This window comes from Schistocerca americana, chromosome X, assembly GCF_021461395.2.
Source record: "Schistocerca americana isolate TAMUIC-IGC-003095 chromosome X, iqSchAmer2.1, whole genome shotgun sequence".
Classification (NCBI taxonomy): domain Eukaryota; kingdom Metazoa; phylum Arthropoda; class Insecta; order Orthoptera; family Acrididae; genus Schistocerca; species Schistocerca americana.
Genome location: NC_060130.1, coordinates 701,133,110 through 701,149,758, shown reverse-complemented (window position 1 = coordinate 701,149,758; position 16,649 = coordinate 701,133,110). Strand labels below are relative to the sequence as shown.

Sequence of the window (16,649 nt, the reverse complement as noted above, 5' to 3'; positions counted from 1 at the left end):
GATCTGACTTTCTCATTGTGCTAGCTTAAACATCCAGGTTGGAAACTAGATACACAATTGCATAAAAAATTAAAGACTGCACACTGAATGGTTGCCAGTAATGGAAATATTTCTGGCCTGAAAAACACGATAAAACATTGCAGAAAAGTATTTGAAACTTCCTTCATCTTATCAGAAGCTGGAAACACATGTGGTGTCAACATCACTGTAGTAACTAGTAATGTTAATGCTAATGTAACCATATCTCACTCCAGTGTGTACCTCAGTAAATTATTCTGCAGTTTCAGTAGGTTCACAAACAGGCATTGCTGTTTATCATATGCAGTTTTTGCAGTTGCAACTGCTGCTGCCATATTTCCAGAAATGTTGTGTCCATGATGCACTGCTAAATATGGAAGGGTTTGAATCTTTCTTGACATTTTTCTGTCTTTCTGTACATAATAAAACATGGATTACTGTTAAAATCAATTGTCTCTCTCTTGAGAGAGGAAGAGAGAATTTTATTGGTAAAACAATAGCTCATATTATGATTTAAACCTATGTTTTTTTTTCTTTTTTCATGTAAAATATCTTTCATTCAAAGGCAGCTGCATGTCACATTTATAGTTCATGCTAGATAAGTTTTCAATTTAGTTAATTCCCAAAGGAATATACAGTAGGCCCTAGGTAATGCTAGTCACTGAATGTGGCAATCCACATGAATTCGTATGTTGTCTCATTTTGAAGTTACACTGTGTTAATTTTTCTCCTGTACCCATGTTGTGGAAAATTTTCAGAAAGTATGAGGCTGCAATGGAGGCTGTTATCCAGTTTGAAGGACGTGATCTCAAAAAGCATGATTTGTTGAATGTTGGGAGAGCGTATCTTGATCACCTGCTGTCAGTTCAAAGATATCAAGAAGCAGCAGAGCTTTGTGTTAAAATACTCGGTAAGTCCAGTGACTGTACTTTGGTAGTGGATGATTTCTGTTCTTAATTAGAATGCAGTTATGTTTTTTTTTCCATTCCTTTTATTCAGGGAGAGACAAGAGGCTCTGGGAAGAAGAAGTGTTTAAATTTGTTCGGCTGCATCAACTAAGAGCTGTGAGCCCATACTTGCCGAGGGGAGAACCTTCTCTGGACCCTCACATATATGAAATGGTTTTGTACGAGTACTTGAAAATGGACCCAAAGGTAATAGAGCTGTTTTCATTGAGAGAGAGAGAGAGAGAGAGAGAGAGAGAGAGAGAGAGAGAGAGAGAGTGAGAGTGTGTGTGTGTGTGTGTGTGTGTGTGTGTGGTGGTGGCAATGATGATGATGTTTGGTTTGTGGGGCGCTCAACTACGCGGTCATCAGCACCCATACAAAGGCCCAATTTTTACACAGTCCAACTTTTTACACAATCCAATCTAGTCACTGTCACGAATGATGATGATGATGATGATGAAATGATGATGACAGTCCCCGGGCAGAGAAAATCCCCAACGTGTGTGTGTGTGTGTGTGTGTGTGTGTGTGTGTGCGTGCGTGCGTGCGCGCGCAAATGTGAAACTAAGTAGTATCTCAAAAGCAACAGTCAATAAGATGTTACTTTGCACAGTTTTGTGAACACTGCAACACAAAAAAAGAACAGCTTAACTGAATTCACACTAGGAGAATGTGTAGAACAGTGCACCACCAACAAAGGATTAAGATTTCCAAGTAATGAGTTTACTTGCCCAATAGTGCGCTGTTATGTGTGACTGGAAAGATCAATGGTAACAGCAGTTAGTCTGTAGAGGGTCTGCTGCTACAGTGTATGTGGGATGTGGGGGGGGGGGGGGGGGGGGACAATGGCTAGAAAATGGTCATATATAGTGTCAACCAAACTGGATAGAGCACCGAATTACAACTGTCTCATCCAAATGGCAGCAACAGATCATGTAACTTCATAGTTGCTAAAGTAGAGATAGAGGAGGTAACTGTGAATCTTGTAGACTGCCTTGTCTGCTGTGTACGTATGAGGGCACACTGAAAATTAACACCTTTGAATTTCTTAAGTGAAAGCTCTTAAAACCTTTTTAAATAAAACAAAAATTACTAATATTCTGCTTCTTCATTCTTCATGTCTACTTATTTCTAGCCCTTTATCATTAGAGGGCTCATCATTGTAGCATGTAACATGGCAGTGTGTAATGAAACAACATCAGTGCCTGAGAAACAGTGTGCTGTAATCGAGTTTTGAATTTGAAGGGTTTGTCCACACATGGAACACCCTCTCCTTCAGCATGACAATGTCAGAGCACACATGAGTAGTGCAACATCGGCAACAATCCAGTGCCTCGGGTTAACTGTCATCGATCAGCCTCCATAAGGTCACAACGTGGCCCCATCCAATTTTCATTTGTTTCCAAAACTTACAGAACACCTTCGAGGACTGCACTTTGATAGTAATGAAGTGGTGCAAGCAGAGATGAGGTTGTGGCTCTGTCAATTAAGTCAAACATTCTACAGTGACAGTATCAACAAACTGGTCTCTCATTGCAAGAAATGTGTTTGTCACCAGGGTGACTATGTTGAGAAATAAGTATGTAGACATGAAGAATAAAGATGCAGTATGCTAATAACACGTTTTATTTAAAAAGCTTTAAGAGTTTTCACATTAAAAAATTGGAAGCGTTACTTTTCAGCATGTCCTCGTGTAATGAATAGCATGATGTGACTGAGGGAGTCATAGTAGATGAGGATTTTTTGGCTCATCTACATCTAATCTGTAGCAGTGCCTTAAGGATCTTGCATACATATATCTGACAAATTTATCCAGTAAGCTGATTCTGAGGTCATGTTTTGGGTAAATTACACAGCAACCAAAGTTGTTGACAGGTACACCACTGTAGTGCCAATATAAAACAATGTAAAATTTTAATTAACAATATTAATCTGTTGAACTGTCCCATAGGAAGTGAAGGAAATCTAAAATAAATCTTAACCTTTTTGATCTTCATGATGTCAGTAGCCTACACTCTTACCAAGCAAGATGGCGCAGTGGTTAGCACGATTGCATTTGGGAGGACGATGGTTCAAACATGCGTCTGGTCATCCTGATTTAGGTTTTCAATTATTTCGCTAAATTGCTTCAGGCAAATGCTGGTATGGTTCCTTTGAAAGGGCATAGCTGACTTACTTCCCTAATCCGATGGGACTGATGATCTCACTGTTTGATCCGCTCCCACAAATCAACCACCCAACCAACCTAAACTCTTAAGGTAAAGACTGCATTCTGGTTTGATGCCAAGGGTCACTAGGTCTACTTTTGCAGAAATCCTGTATTCGTGATAGCTTAGAGAACTACATGGGATACCAGTGAGTGCTGATTAAACAAGAATCTGTATGTGTGGCTTACCTTGAGGAAATGTCAGTAGCTGTGTACTGGGAGCTCACCAGCCTGAGCGAAGAAACTGCCTGATAAGCATGTGCAGACAGCTGAAGCCCTTCATGATGGAAGGCATAGATATTCTTCAAACACTGAAGTATTCTTGCCCCATATTACTGACACCCGTTGTCCACCTGTGATAGCATGGAAACTTTCTAGAACTGAAGCAGGCATTCTTTCCTTTGTGAATATTATTTTGTAGCCAAGAGGACATATATGAAACGGTAAAATTTTGGTTGTCTGGAATGTATGTAGTTCAGTGGATTTTTCTCATTGAAGTAAATATCTTAAAAACTTTGGATGTCACCAAAGTTTCAGTATCCCAAAAGTAACATTTCTACTATTGACCAGTTTCACTTCAAAAGTCTCAAGTAATGAAGGAAAACAATAAACTGATCCACCAAGTGTTAAGTGCAAAATTTACACTGCTTAAAAAGCATTCAGTTGGGAGTTTTGTATTGGGAGACACAAAAAGTACTGTAACTTTTGACATGTGTCATGGCAGTCATGGAGGATGGGTGCACTGTATAACCTGGATTTTAAGGTAATGTTCATGGAGCACTGGAATGGATCAGACTGCTCTTTGCTTACAAATATTTTACCAAAACTAATTATACTGTGAAAGTTGTGACTTTCAATATTTCTTTTTTTCCCACCATAATGTGTGTTGCACAGATTTGTAGCGATGGAATGGCTCTGCAAGAAAAAGTCTATTTACCATACTCCCCATGTTGATTTCAATTGTCATCTGCTCAGGCTGCAGATCTTGCAAAAACAGGAGTTACTGGGCATCAGTGCCTTACATGCAGTGTTCTCTCTCTCTCTCTCTCTCTCTCTCTCTCTCTCACACACACACACACACACACACACACACACACACACACACACACAGATGTCACCTGTCATAATCTCTCCATAGTATTACAGGGCTGTAGGGAATAAAATTTAACTATTTACATAATGATTGTTTTTTTTTTTTTTTTTTTTTTTTTATAGAGTTAATTCTTTTGTCAATGCATGTCATTAATGTGTGTGTCTTAATTGTGATCAATTAATTTTTGCATTTTACTTGACATTTTGTGAAGTTATTATGAAATACAGCATATTTCTTTGTAATTAATGAACTGTATTTTATTTTTCAGGGCTTTCTGAAAACAGTGAAGGAATGGTCACCAACACTTTACAATGTTCCCGCTGTTGTGAATGCTGTACTGGAACATCTGCTGGTGAATGATACAGACAAGACACTACTGTTGGAAGCATTGGCCATCTTATATTCCCATGAGCACAAACACGATAAGGCTCTCGCTATGTACCTTAAGTAAGTTCCTAAACTAAGAAATAATTGTTTCTTTGGGATTCTTTTTCTTTTTCTGTTTAAAAAAATACCTTTCCATTGTAGGCTGCATCATAAGGATGCCTTCCAGTTGATCCAGGAACACAATCTGTACAGTTCAATCTATGACACAATAGAAGAATTGATGGATCTAGACTCTGAACAGGCTATTAATATGTTTTTGGAGAAAGATAGAGTTCCTGTTGATGTTGTTGTAAAGGCCTTGGAAAACAACCACCGTTATCTGTATTTGGTATGTTTATTTCACTGATATACTTTGTTAAGTACTTAAGCTATTTAAGTTGCAATGGAAATTAAAATTCTACTTGTTCTTACCTTTTTTCAATAGTCATTACACTGATCTTGGAGATGTTCCAAAAATCCTATCTGGTGTAGATGTTGCTTTTGTGCTTTACAGCTGTAGTCTTGTCTGATGAATTGATGATGAAATTTTTGTATTGGGCAAGAGTTTCTTGGTGAATATTTTGAGAAATAATGCAACTCACTCTGCAGGGACAGAGATTATGAGTTGTTTCAAGTGTCTGAGTTTTGGGCGTATATCTTCTCACTATACAGCCCTCCCCCCTCTCCCTCTTCCTCCCACACTCTACACATGCCTACAAACGTGTGAAGGCTGCAGAAGACAATGCACGAGAGAGCACATTCTGAATGAGCTCCGGTATGTGTAAATTTGCCTGGACAGCACTCTCCCCAATAAGGATATGTCCCATGTTTAAGAAGAAAGAAATCTAGAGGTATAGGATACATCACCATGTTAGTCTGCTGTTGACCTCTGTCATTTCTGTGAGGAAATTTGCATGCAGCACAACTGCATTAAGATTGTCAAAACTTTTAACTCCAGACTCTAGTCTTCTATTCATACAGACACTGGCCTTCAAGAGAATACATTTTCCTTCAGTGACAGAGCCAGATAAACCCCAGTCTCCTCTAGAATTACAGGGGAAGAAGATGAAACGAGTGTGCTCATCTTCTGTTCCTGAAGCAACTCTACTACTTTGAGCCCTTCACTGGGTGCCAGAATAACAGTAGGAAAGAAAGTAAAAATTTGAGGAAAAAACTTTCATCGGGAGGCTTGAAATATACTGACTCAGCACTATCCAAGTATAAGGAAATAAATACAGACATACCTCTTGTGTGGGCAGTGTATGAATAGCAGCAGAATCTCTCTCTCTCTCTCTCTCTCTCTCTCTCTCTCTCTCTCTCTCTCTCTCTCTGTGCAAGTGCATGTGTGCACTGCTAGACACTGAACTGGAAGCATTTGTTAATGTTAAGGTAAATGAAAGTCTAATGGCAAGCAACCATTTCTGCTCATCAGGCAGTGTGATTAAATATAAATACATTGATGACCTACTAAAACAGCTGCTACAGTTGTTTCTGTAACTGGGAGACTTCAACACACTCAGCCCACTGTAGAGCTGTACAAGTAAGTCCAGAAAACATAATATAGCTGAGAAAATAACTATTGGGATTTACTTCTGTGTACTTAATCTTTGAGAACCAACACACTTGACTAGAAGACACAGTACATACACCAGTGTTGATTGGTAATTTAGTTTACACCATGTTTCAATGGAACGTTCATGATCAGATGTGTGACAGTGACCATTATCTAGTTATCGTCTCTTCTCCAAATCAGAAACCAGTAGATTCACTTTGCTTTCCTAAGAGCTCATTTTTCAGCTTTTAGCTGCAGGACGATGTTGGAAACTTGTACATGCTGCTGAAAAGACAAGTTCTTGTATCTTGTCTCTTTTCCATCAGAAAATTGTACTTTGGTGGTCTGAGGAGAATGCAGCAGCCACCAGAGAGTTCTAACAGCCACTTCAGTTGTATAAAAACCATCGTCCGTGACCAGCTTGATCACATTAAAAATATTGTACATGAAGGCATGCTATTTAATAAGAAAGGAGAAAAGGAAGCTGGATGTTATCCATGAGAGGACATATCCCATCTTCATAGGTGTGGTGTAACTGTTGTCATTTCTGTGGCCATTATATTTTTGTATCAGTGGTCAGAACTGAATTTAATGGTGGTACTATTGTGAACCCTTTTGGTATTGTCAACACTTTGTGCTGTACTACTTGAGCAAAAACTATCACACTGTATTTTTTTTTTTTTTCCATAAACAAGTAGCTGTCATTCTGTACACGATGACCAGTGTTCAATAGTAACCCATTTTGTGAGTGAGAGCTTCACAGTTAACAAGCATTGTTTCAAGACACACCTCCAGGTCCTGACAGAATTCATATTGAGATGATCAAACACCTTAGCATCAAGAGTAAAATATTTTTAACAGTTTCGGGCATGCAGACAAGTGGTCGTTTACTACACTCCATGATATTTTGACTGGACACTAGCCAGTCACCTCCAAGTGATCTGTGGAACATTGAAGATGACCTTCCCCATCACACAGTTTATTAGTGAGCTGTGTTTGTTCTGCACATATGTGAGATTGTGGTGACTGGCTGACCACTCTACCTGGCAGGCAGTGCTCTCACTGGTGAAATTACGGAACTCAGCTGTCCTTGTGGCTGTCACTTGCTGTTGTCATTGGCATGCTCTGTCATCTTCATTTGGAGCAAATCACAGAAGTGATGGTGTGACACACTTTATGGAGCACTAATCGTGATGATAGGTGAGTTGCCCAATTCCACCAGCAAGGACATAGCCTGCCGAGTAGTGTTATCGGCCTGTCACCACAATCTTATAGCATTGCCAGAATACACACAACATGCTAAAAAATTGAGGGGTGAGGATAGTCTTCTTCTGTTTTTGATGATTTTCTTGAAGATGACTGGAAGATGCCCAGTCAAAATATTGTGGAGTGTAGTAAATGACAACTGGCTGCAAGCACAAACCTTTGAATATCCATGTTGCTGGGAACATTTTGAAATTCAAGAGTGAGATTTATATTCTTAGGATTTTCAGTCATGTAGGGCAGAGAGGTGAATTTCCTTTCCACTGGAGAGAAAGTATTGTCATTACACTATTGAAACCTGAGAAGGACCCATGTTTTCATAACTATTATAGATCAATCTGCCTGATGAACTGTGCGACACAGTTGAAAGGATGTTGAACCAATGTCTGCTATGGTGCCTCGAATTCTGTGAATTTCTGTCCCAGCACAAATAGCCATTTGTGGCTTGTAATCCACTACCTATCATCTGCTGTGCTTGTAATCCACTTCCAGAAATGCTTTTGTGCACCTTCATCACTTAATTTCTGTTTTCTTTGACTTTCAGAAAGTTTACGACACTGCTTGGCACTACCATTGTTGTGGTAAATGGGGAATTTGGCTTTTATCCAGAACTTCTTGTCTCCTTCACCTGTATTCAGCAATTAACACATACAAAATAATAGAATACTCCAGAGTTTTGTCCTAAGTGTCACCCTTTTTGCTATTGTGGTCAGGTCCTTTGTTTCACAGTCACTATATGTGAGTGATTTCTATCTACACTGCAGCACTACATCAGTGGGTGCTGCTAAACACCAGTTGTAGGAAGCCAATTGCATAGCTAATGCTTGATTTTCAGCCACCCCCTTTCCCCTTCTCTTTATGCCTCTTATTTAGAAACATGTCATGTAGTTTCACCATTTCAGGGCAGTACATCCTCACCTTGATGTCTCCATAAATAATGATTTCTTAAATTTGGCTGAGCTATTCCAATTCCTGAGTTGTTTCTTTGGTAACAAACTTATGTGGCTGCTACACATATCCCAGCTGAAAACCAACTATATAGCAAAAATATGGATGGTGTCAGACAAGCTCCATGAGTGGGCTTCTAGAAGAGGTTGGCATACCACTGCCAAGAGTCTGACACTAGTTGTACTTGTGAACTGTGTGGTAATCATCTGTCAAATACCCAGCCACTACCCATTAATCTTGTATAACCTACACTATAGGCTTTTTATGCACTGCTTCAGAGTTGACAGGATAACTGGTGAGTGAGTGGAGGTTTTAAGAAATGCCTTCCAGCTCCTTTTAGTAAACTACATCCAAAGACCTCCTCATTAGGTATAACGATAAAGTATACTTAGTTTTGAGTTACATCTTAACCTGTTCCATAGACCACAGGAGCATGCAGGTTTTACCATCTTCCTGCAGCTACAACTTTTTGTCCTCCACAAATACCTCGGTGCAGAAATTATACAGGATGATTTCTCCACTGTGTACAACTCTACGGATTGAACGATGAGAGGACACGGAACAAAAAAGGTCCAATTAACTTATGGCCTGAAATGCACGGTTTCCATGTTAGAGACCACTTATTCAATCATACTTTGTTACAGAGACTGTGGTCTAATATGCACTGTACCATCCAGCCACAGTTACAGTATGTCTGGTTTCCTCCTAGAGGATATTACTGCTCCTCATACGTCATGCCCTAGCACCCGCTCTTGCCATAGTAATTGGTAATGTAGTGTCCGAGTCACTTCTCTTGCTGTTTCGCCTTATAGTGGATGTGATACACCGTTGTCAGACTGGTTCCCTATTTGAATCGAGAGCTTTCCGACATGGTGTGTACTTACAGAAAGGCAAATGGCAACAGGTGGCGGGCACCTCAGCATTCAGTGTTTGCAACAGTGTTTCACCATTTGTCTGAGACAGGGTCGTTCCAGGAAGCAGAAAATCGTGAGGGATGTACCTGAAATGCTCGGACACCAGACGTGGAGGAAAATGTGATTAACACTGTGGAAGGTGACCACCATGTCGGTATCAGGCAGTTGGCCTGACGTTCAGGGTAAGCCAGGCAACCGTGGGTAACATTCTCCATGACAATTGTTACTACCTTTATTACTTGAAGTGTGTGCAGGGATTACTAGCAACAGACTTTCCAAATTGGGAACAGTTTTGTCACTGGTTGCTTCACCAGGCACCCACAATTCTGGGTTTTATGTCATGCATCCTATTTACAGATGAGCCACCTCATAGATGAGCCACCTCACAGATGAGCCACCCTTACGTGGAATGGTACCTTCAACTTTCATAATGATTATCTGTGGGATAGTATGCAGAACCCCCATGGTATGGTGACAGCGAATCATCAGTGTCAGTACAGCCGGAATGTGTGGGCCGGCATAACTGGCAACCATATTTAAGGGACCAGTCTTCCTTCCAAGCCATCTAACAGGTCAGAACTATCGGTGTTTCTAGCGGGTGACTTTGCCTCCCCTGCTGGAAGAAGTCTCATTGATGGCTTGAAGGATGATATGGCTGCTACATGACGGTGCTCCAGCCCACTATGCCATTAACGTCCAGATGCATCTCAGTTGTATCTTCCCTGTTCATTGGATTGGACGAGGCCTGCTCATTCACTGGTTCTCAACCTGTGCAATTTGTGGTTATGGGGCCATCTCAAAAGTAACGTGTGTGGAGCCTATTCCAGATAAGGGGACATTGAAGCATCATATTCATGCTGCATTTGACACTGTTTGCGTGCTGCCTGGCCAATGTGAACATGTGAGACAGAACATGCTACAGCGTGTACACGTATGCGTTGAGGCACATGGAAACCATTTTCAACACGTATTGTGACTGTGGCTGCATGGTACAATGCGCATAAGACCACAGTCTCTGTAACAATGTATGATTTAATAAATGATCTCTAGCATCGAAACCATGCATTTCCTGACATAAGTTCATTAGAACTTTTTTGTTCCATATCCTCTGATAGATCAATCCCAAGAGTTTGTCCACAGTGGAAAAAATCACCCTGTATATAGGATGAGCCAGCTAAGAGAAATCACCCAAAATTTATCCAGAATGAGTAAAAATAACAAGGTGTGATTTTCACTAAGTTATAGTGGACAATATATCAAATTTTCAGACATTCACAGGTAATTTTTATTGTTTATAGTTGCCTTATGACACCAACTTTTTTTTTATAATAGAACTACATACTTTTTTGTGACCTTGCAAAGAGCTTGAAGAGGAAGTCAATGACATAACATGTGTGGAACTTGTTCAAATATAACGAGGTAACAGTACTTAACACCCCTCTCCTACCATCTGAAGAAGAGGCCCCACAAATATCTCCCTTACAGTACCAAGTACAAGCAAACATGTAACTCAGTTACAGTTTGTATGTTTAGTGTTGTGATTATCATTTCAAGTGCCCAAAATGTTGACCTTGAACACTGATGCATGCTCTACAATGATGTAGGACAGACGTTACTGCCTAATGAATTTCACAGTACAGTACAGTACTTCACATCTTTGGCAGTTGTAAGTGTGTCCTTGCAGAACTCTTGTTTCAATTCTCCCTACGGGTAAAAGTACAAAGATGTTAGTCCAGTGGTTGTGCAGCCATGTTGTGTTTCCCAAATGACAAATCCAGTAAACACAAAATATTCTGTTAGATCTGTAATAATTTGGGTGGAGTGGGTGGTACCGTATTTACTCGAATCTAAGCCGCACTTTTTTTCGGTTTTTGTAATCCAAAAAACCGCCTGCGGCTTAGAATCGGGTGCAAAGCAAGCGGAAGTTCTGAAAAATGTTGGTAGGTGCCGCCACAACGAACTGCCGTCGAATATATGTAGCGCTACACAGTCATGGTTTGTAGGCACAAAGATAAATACTGGCGCCAAAACCTCTGCGTCAGTAAATAAATTTAAAAAAAAGGTGGAAGACGAGCTTTTTTTTCTCCGCCCAGAGTTTCGACAACTGCATTTTCACACATTATCCAACGAAGTAAATACAACTCCGTATTGTTCATCTTCGAATGTAGCAGAATTTCAACGTACTACGACAATCCGACTGGCAAGACTGTTTGGGATGTTTGTCAATATGGCCAACTCTACGTTCTGAAATTTTTCCTACCTGTGACAAGAGATGGTTGCTAATAGGAACTTGTATGAATTGTGAATCACATGCAGTATTCTCTTCACCATAAGAATAAGACGATTATAAACATTTTGCCATGTTTTCTTTCGTGTTTGCTGCTATCTCATTTAAATCCTGCCTGCCTAATAAACTACGAAACTAGAGTGAGACAACAGCAAACGCGGAAGAATATACGTATCGTGTCATGTTTATATTCGTATTAAGTGATACAGTCAGAAGTGAAGCACGGCAGCTGACTAGATTTTCAAATCTAAGATGACTCTAATTTATGTGCAGAATTTGATGTACTAAAGAAGCGGCCGCAAAGATTTTCAAACGGAGAAAAATTTTCGCCTAACTCTCGTTCAGAACATGTTCTATCATACGCAGTCTATTATTGGTTCTTGTTGATCATTATCAAAGAAAGCAACAGTGTAAGTAACAACAAATAGCAGTCTCGTGCCATTGTTTCGCTAATGAGACGATTCCTCTCTATTTTTTTATTGTTAGCGGCAGTAGCGCGCACAAAAGCAAGCCATGCCGCGAGCGGCGACAGACCGTAAACACGCACTATCAGAATGCGACAAACAATGCATGACACAGTACAGTAATGCATTTTCAGCTTAGAGTGACGTAAACACCTATAACAAAGAAAACGGCACTTATCAGATCGAAGCAAAATAAGCAATAGATTCAAACCAGACGAAGCACGTGAAAAAGGAAGGGTACCCGTATAAATACGGACGGAGCGCCTGACGCATAGCAATGGCTACCTGGTAAAGCTTAACTGCTAAGCTTACGACTCGAACCAAACTACTACAGCCGTATCGTCATTCATTCAACCTAAATTGTGTCTCATATTACAATGGACCTACTTTGATTCGATTTGGAGGTGCGGCCTAAAACTTTTCTCTCCCCTTGAATTTCGAGTCTCAAATTGTGGGTGCCGCTTAGATTCGGGAATTTTTTTTTCTTTATTTCGAGTCACATTTTTCAGGTGCGGCTTAGATTCGAGTGCGGCTTAGATTCGAGTAAATACGGTATATCCATCACACTGGTACCACATGGGCTGGTGTGAAGTGAGAAGTCTTCCAGTAATTTCAGCAGCATACCTGTTAGGAACAGAAGCTACTTGTGGTTGTCAGAGTCTCATTAATAAAATGGTCCAATGAAGCAATTCTTGAAAAGCCGGCACTGCATGTTGACAAACCAAGGTGGTTGTTTATCCACTTCTCTCAGCCAGTGTGGTTTTTGGACTGACCAGTAGTGCATATTGCGAAGATTGATTTGTATATGGTTTGCAGGTGACACTTATCTGTGTACAAAATCTCAAATAGAAATGCTGATTCACTCTGCAGTTTGTGTAAACATCTTGCAGCACTGTAATTGATATTCAAAGTCATTGCCATGAATATGTTGATGGAGTGAGATGTAAAAATGATGAGATGTGTTGATCATAGTATTCAGAGCATTTTTCAAGCTGCCTCATAGTGATGTGTAGGTTGTATGTTACAGATGCTAAAATGTTATTTGTATTTCTCTCAGCAATTGCTGATCTTTTTCATTGACATATTTCATTCTCCACACTTCCAGTTTGTTGAAATTTTGTAATATGCATGCAAAGACAGATTGCATTGGCTGAGCACAATAAGGATAGATTTCAGCATACAACTGCACTGCTGTTGTAATAGTTTGGTGACATTCACCACAAGCAAAAACCATAACTGTTGTAGACATTATGAATCTCTGAATAGCTTCATGAGGAAGTTGGCTGATTGCTACATCAGCAGAACCCAGACTGAGGAAATTCAAGAGTGCAGTTAAACTGTATCTGCAGTATGTGTTTGCTTGCATTTGGTGCTGTAAGGCAGATGTTTGTGTAACCTATTCACCTGACTGCAGGAATGTTGCTTGAGGTGCTGCATATCTTGTCACTATTTGATCAAGTGCCACATATCCACATATGTTATATTTCTGAAGGCCTCTTTGAAGGCTCATTTCAATGCCATGGAAAAAATATAGTTCTCCTAAAATGAAGAAAGGTCATAAAATTTGCCATACTGTTGCTGGTCTATAACAACCTCCCCCTTTGCCAGAGTAGCTTATGTTAGTAAATTTCCCCATTGACAGCCTGTATTGGCTCTAGAATGATTCCCTGTTTGTCTCTGCTCTGCTTACATACTTTCCGTACCAAGTTATGTTCCCACAGTATCACCAGACTATTTAATTTTGTGGTGGTCATAATATTTGGGCTCATCAGTGTATTACAGTATGCAAACTGGAAGCTTGAGACACCAGGCTTACTCACAGTTTTACATTGTGATGTGTGGACTTGTTCTACATGTGCTCCTTCAGCAACACAAGTTTTATTGAACACAAGTTAAGTACAAATAAATCATAGAAAATAATGGATCATAACTCTTCATGAACCAAACAGAAACAAAGACTTCTAGATGTGAATATCTCTTGACAATTAAAGTGCTGTAGAGATTTACTGAGTAACTCAAACATTTGTGCTGGAGGACACTGAAGCTTGATCAGGCTGGGAAACACTCTAATACAAACCACTGTCTCGGTGCACGCATATGCTGTCAGTGGAGTCACAGTAGGTATGACATGAGGTCGAATGGAGACACCACCACATGAGGAAAATAGACATGACTGTGTGCAAGCCAACAGCTGGAAGTAATTCAGTCCAAATCAATCTCCAGAAAATAGCATCGTATCAGGTCATCATAAATAAGTCCACTGTGACAGTCCTTAAATCTGCCACTTTTGTGTACCCAAGTGGTTCCGACAGATGTATCATTCCACTCCTAGCAACCTCACCAGATATATGCATAATGATATCAGTTGATCTATCAATATATCTGGCTGGATTACAAGATTTGTCCCCCCCCCCCCCCCCCCCCCTCCCTTGAAGAAGTCAGTAGGGCTGTAGGCTTCCTGGATGGTGCAGGGCAGGAAAGGTGGGTGCATGGGTGCAGCGTAGCCTGCCCCAAAGGTAGGTGCTATGGTTTGTGATGCTGTTGGTGGTAGAAGTGTCACTCTCAGCTCAAAAGCTAGAAATGCAGGAGATGACGGTGGGTTGGACTGGTGGGTAGCTGATGGTCTCTGAGTGGTCTGTGGGTCTGACATCAGACTCAGCACAAATTGGAAGTCGTCCTGTGTGTTTTTCCAGGTACATAGGGGTGATGGATGGTGTATGGAGAACCGGGAATGGCACATGTCTGTGTTCTCGGGTATTGTCTGGGAACTCAACCTTATGTCCACTTTTGTTGTTTCTTGAAGTTGGCATTGTAGGCTTCTCCCTTTGGTGTGGCAGATCCAGAGGCAGAGCTTGCCTCAGATAGTGCAAATGGAGCTGGTTGCAGTGCCAGCAAATGATGTTTCAAGGTGTGGTGACCACGACCATCTGGCAGCCAATCTGGTTCGAAATGGATCTTCTTATCCAGCTAGAAGTATGTCTAAATGTGCACACCCAGACAGGGACACCCACCTTAAAAAGTGTAGCTTCTCCTTCTAATTCTTGTATTGATGGAGGCTGTAACAAATCTACACACATCAAAAAACATTTTGCATCACCTCGGTCCCAAGAGTTCCAGAACTTGTACAGAAAATTGGAATAGGGGTCAACATAAACATCATTTCCACCATTTTTATTGCTCATGAAAACCACACATTGCATGTTGCATACAGTGAGACCTTCAGAGGTGGTGGTCCAGACTGTTGTGCACACCAGTATGTCTAATACCCAATAGTATGTCCTCTTGCCTTGATTTATGCCTGTATTCGTCATGGCATACTATCCACAAGTTCATCAAGGCACTGTTGGTCCAGATTGTCCCACTCCTCAACGGCAATTTGGTGTAGATCCCTCAGAGTGGTTGGTGGGTCACGTCATCCATAAACAGCCCTTTTCAATCTATCCCAGGCGTGTTCAATAGGGCTCATGTCTGGAGAACATGCTGGTCTGGAGAACATGCTGGCCACTCTAGTTGAGCGATGTCATTATCCTGAAGGAAGTCATTCACAAGATGTGCATGATGGGGGCGCGAATTGTCGTCCATGAAGACAAATGCCTCATTAACATGCTGCCAATATGGTTGCACTGTTGGTCAGAGGAGGGCATTCATGTATCGTACAGCCGTTACAGCACCTTCCATGACCACCAGTGGCATACGTCGGCCCCACATAATGCCACCCCAAAAAATCAGGGAACTCTACCTTGCTGCACTTGCTGGACATTGTCTCTAAGATGTTCAGCCTGATCGGGCTGTCTCCAAACACGTCTCTGACGATTATCTGGTTGAAGGCATATGCGACACTCATCAGTGAAGAGAATGAATCCTGAGTGGTCCATTCGGCATGTTGTTGGGCCCATCTGTACCGTGCTGCATGGTGTCATGGTTGCAAAGATGGACCTCGCCGTGGACATTGGGAGTAAAGTTGCACATCATGCAGCCTATTGTGCACAGTTTGAGTCATAACACAACGTCCTGTGGCTGCACAAAAAGCATTATTCAGCATGGTGGTATTGCTGTCAGGGTTCCTCTGAACAATAAACCATAGGTACCAGTCAGCCACTGCAGTAGTAGCCCTTGGGCGGCCTGAGCGAGACATGTCATCGACAGTTCCTGTCTCTCTGTATCTCCTCCATGTCCGAACAACATCAATTTGGTTCACTTGAAAATGCCTGGACACTTCCCTTGTTGAGAGCTATTCCTGGCACAAAGTAACAATGCGGACGCGATCAAACTGCGGTATTGACCATCTAGACATGGTTGAACTACAGACGACACGAGCTGTGTACCTCCTTCCTGATGGAATGACTAAAACTGGTCAGCTGTTGGACCCCCTCCTTCTAATAGGCACTGCTCATGCATGGTTGTTTACATCTTTTGGCAGATTTAGTGACATCTCTGAACAGTCAAAGGGACTGTGTCTGTGATACAATATCCACAGTGAACGTCTAACTCCAAGAGTTTGGGAACCAGGGTGATGCAAAACTTTTTTTTATGTGTGTAGCAAGTAACAATGAGGGTGTAGAAGCAAAAGTTCTGCGGGGATTAGATCTCGG

General features: G+C 41.1%; 1 protein-coding gene across 1 annotated transcript in view; it reads left to right on the top strand.

Annotated features, from left to right (window-relative positions):
• Positions 1-16,649, top strand: part of LOC124555791 (vacuolar protein sorting-associated protein 41 homolog) — a 134,952-nt gene that overhangs the window by 78,069 nt on the left and 40,234 nt on the right. Inside the window, exons 9-12 of the mRNA XM_047129852.1 lie at positions 777-928; positions 1,018-1,172; positions 4,532-4,710; positions 4,792-4,978. Coding sequence (XP_046985808.1) covers positions 777-928; positions 1,018-1,172; positions 4,532-4,710; positions 4,792-4,978 — 673 coding nt within the window. The remainder of the gene's footprint in view (positions 1-776; positions 929-1,017; positions 1,173-4,531; positions 4,711-4,791; positions 4,979-16,649) is intronic.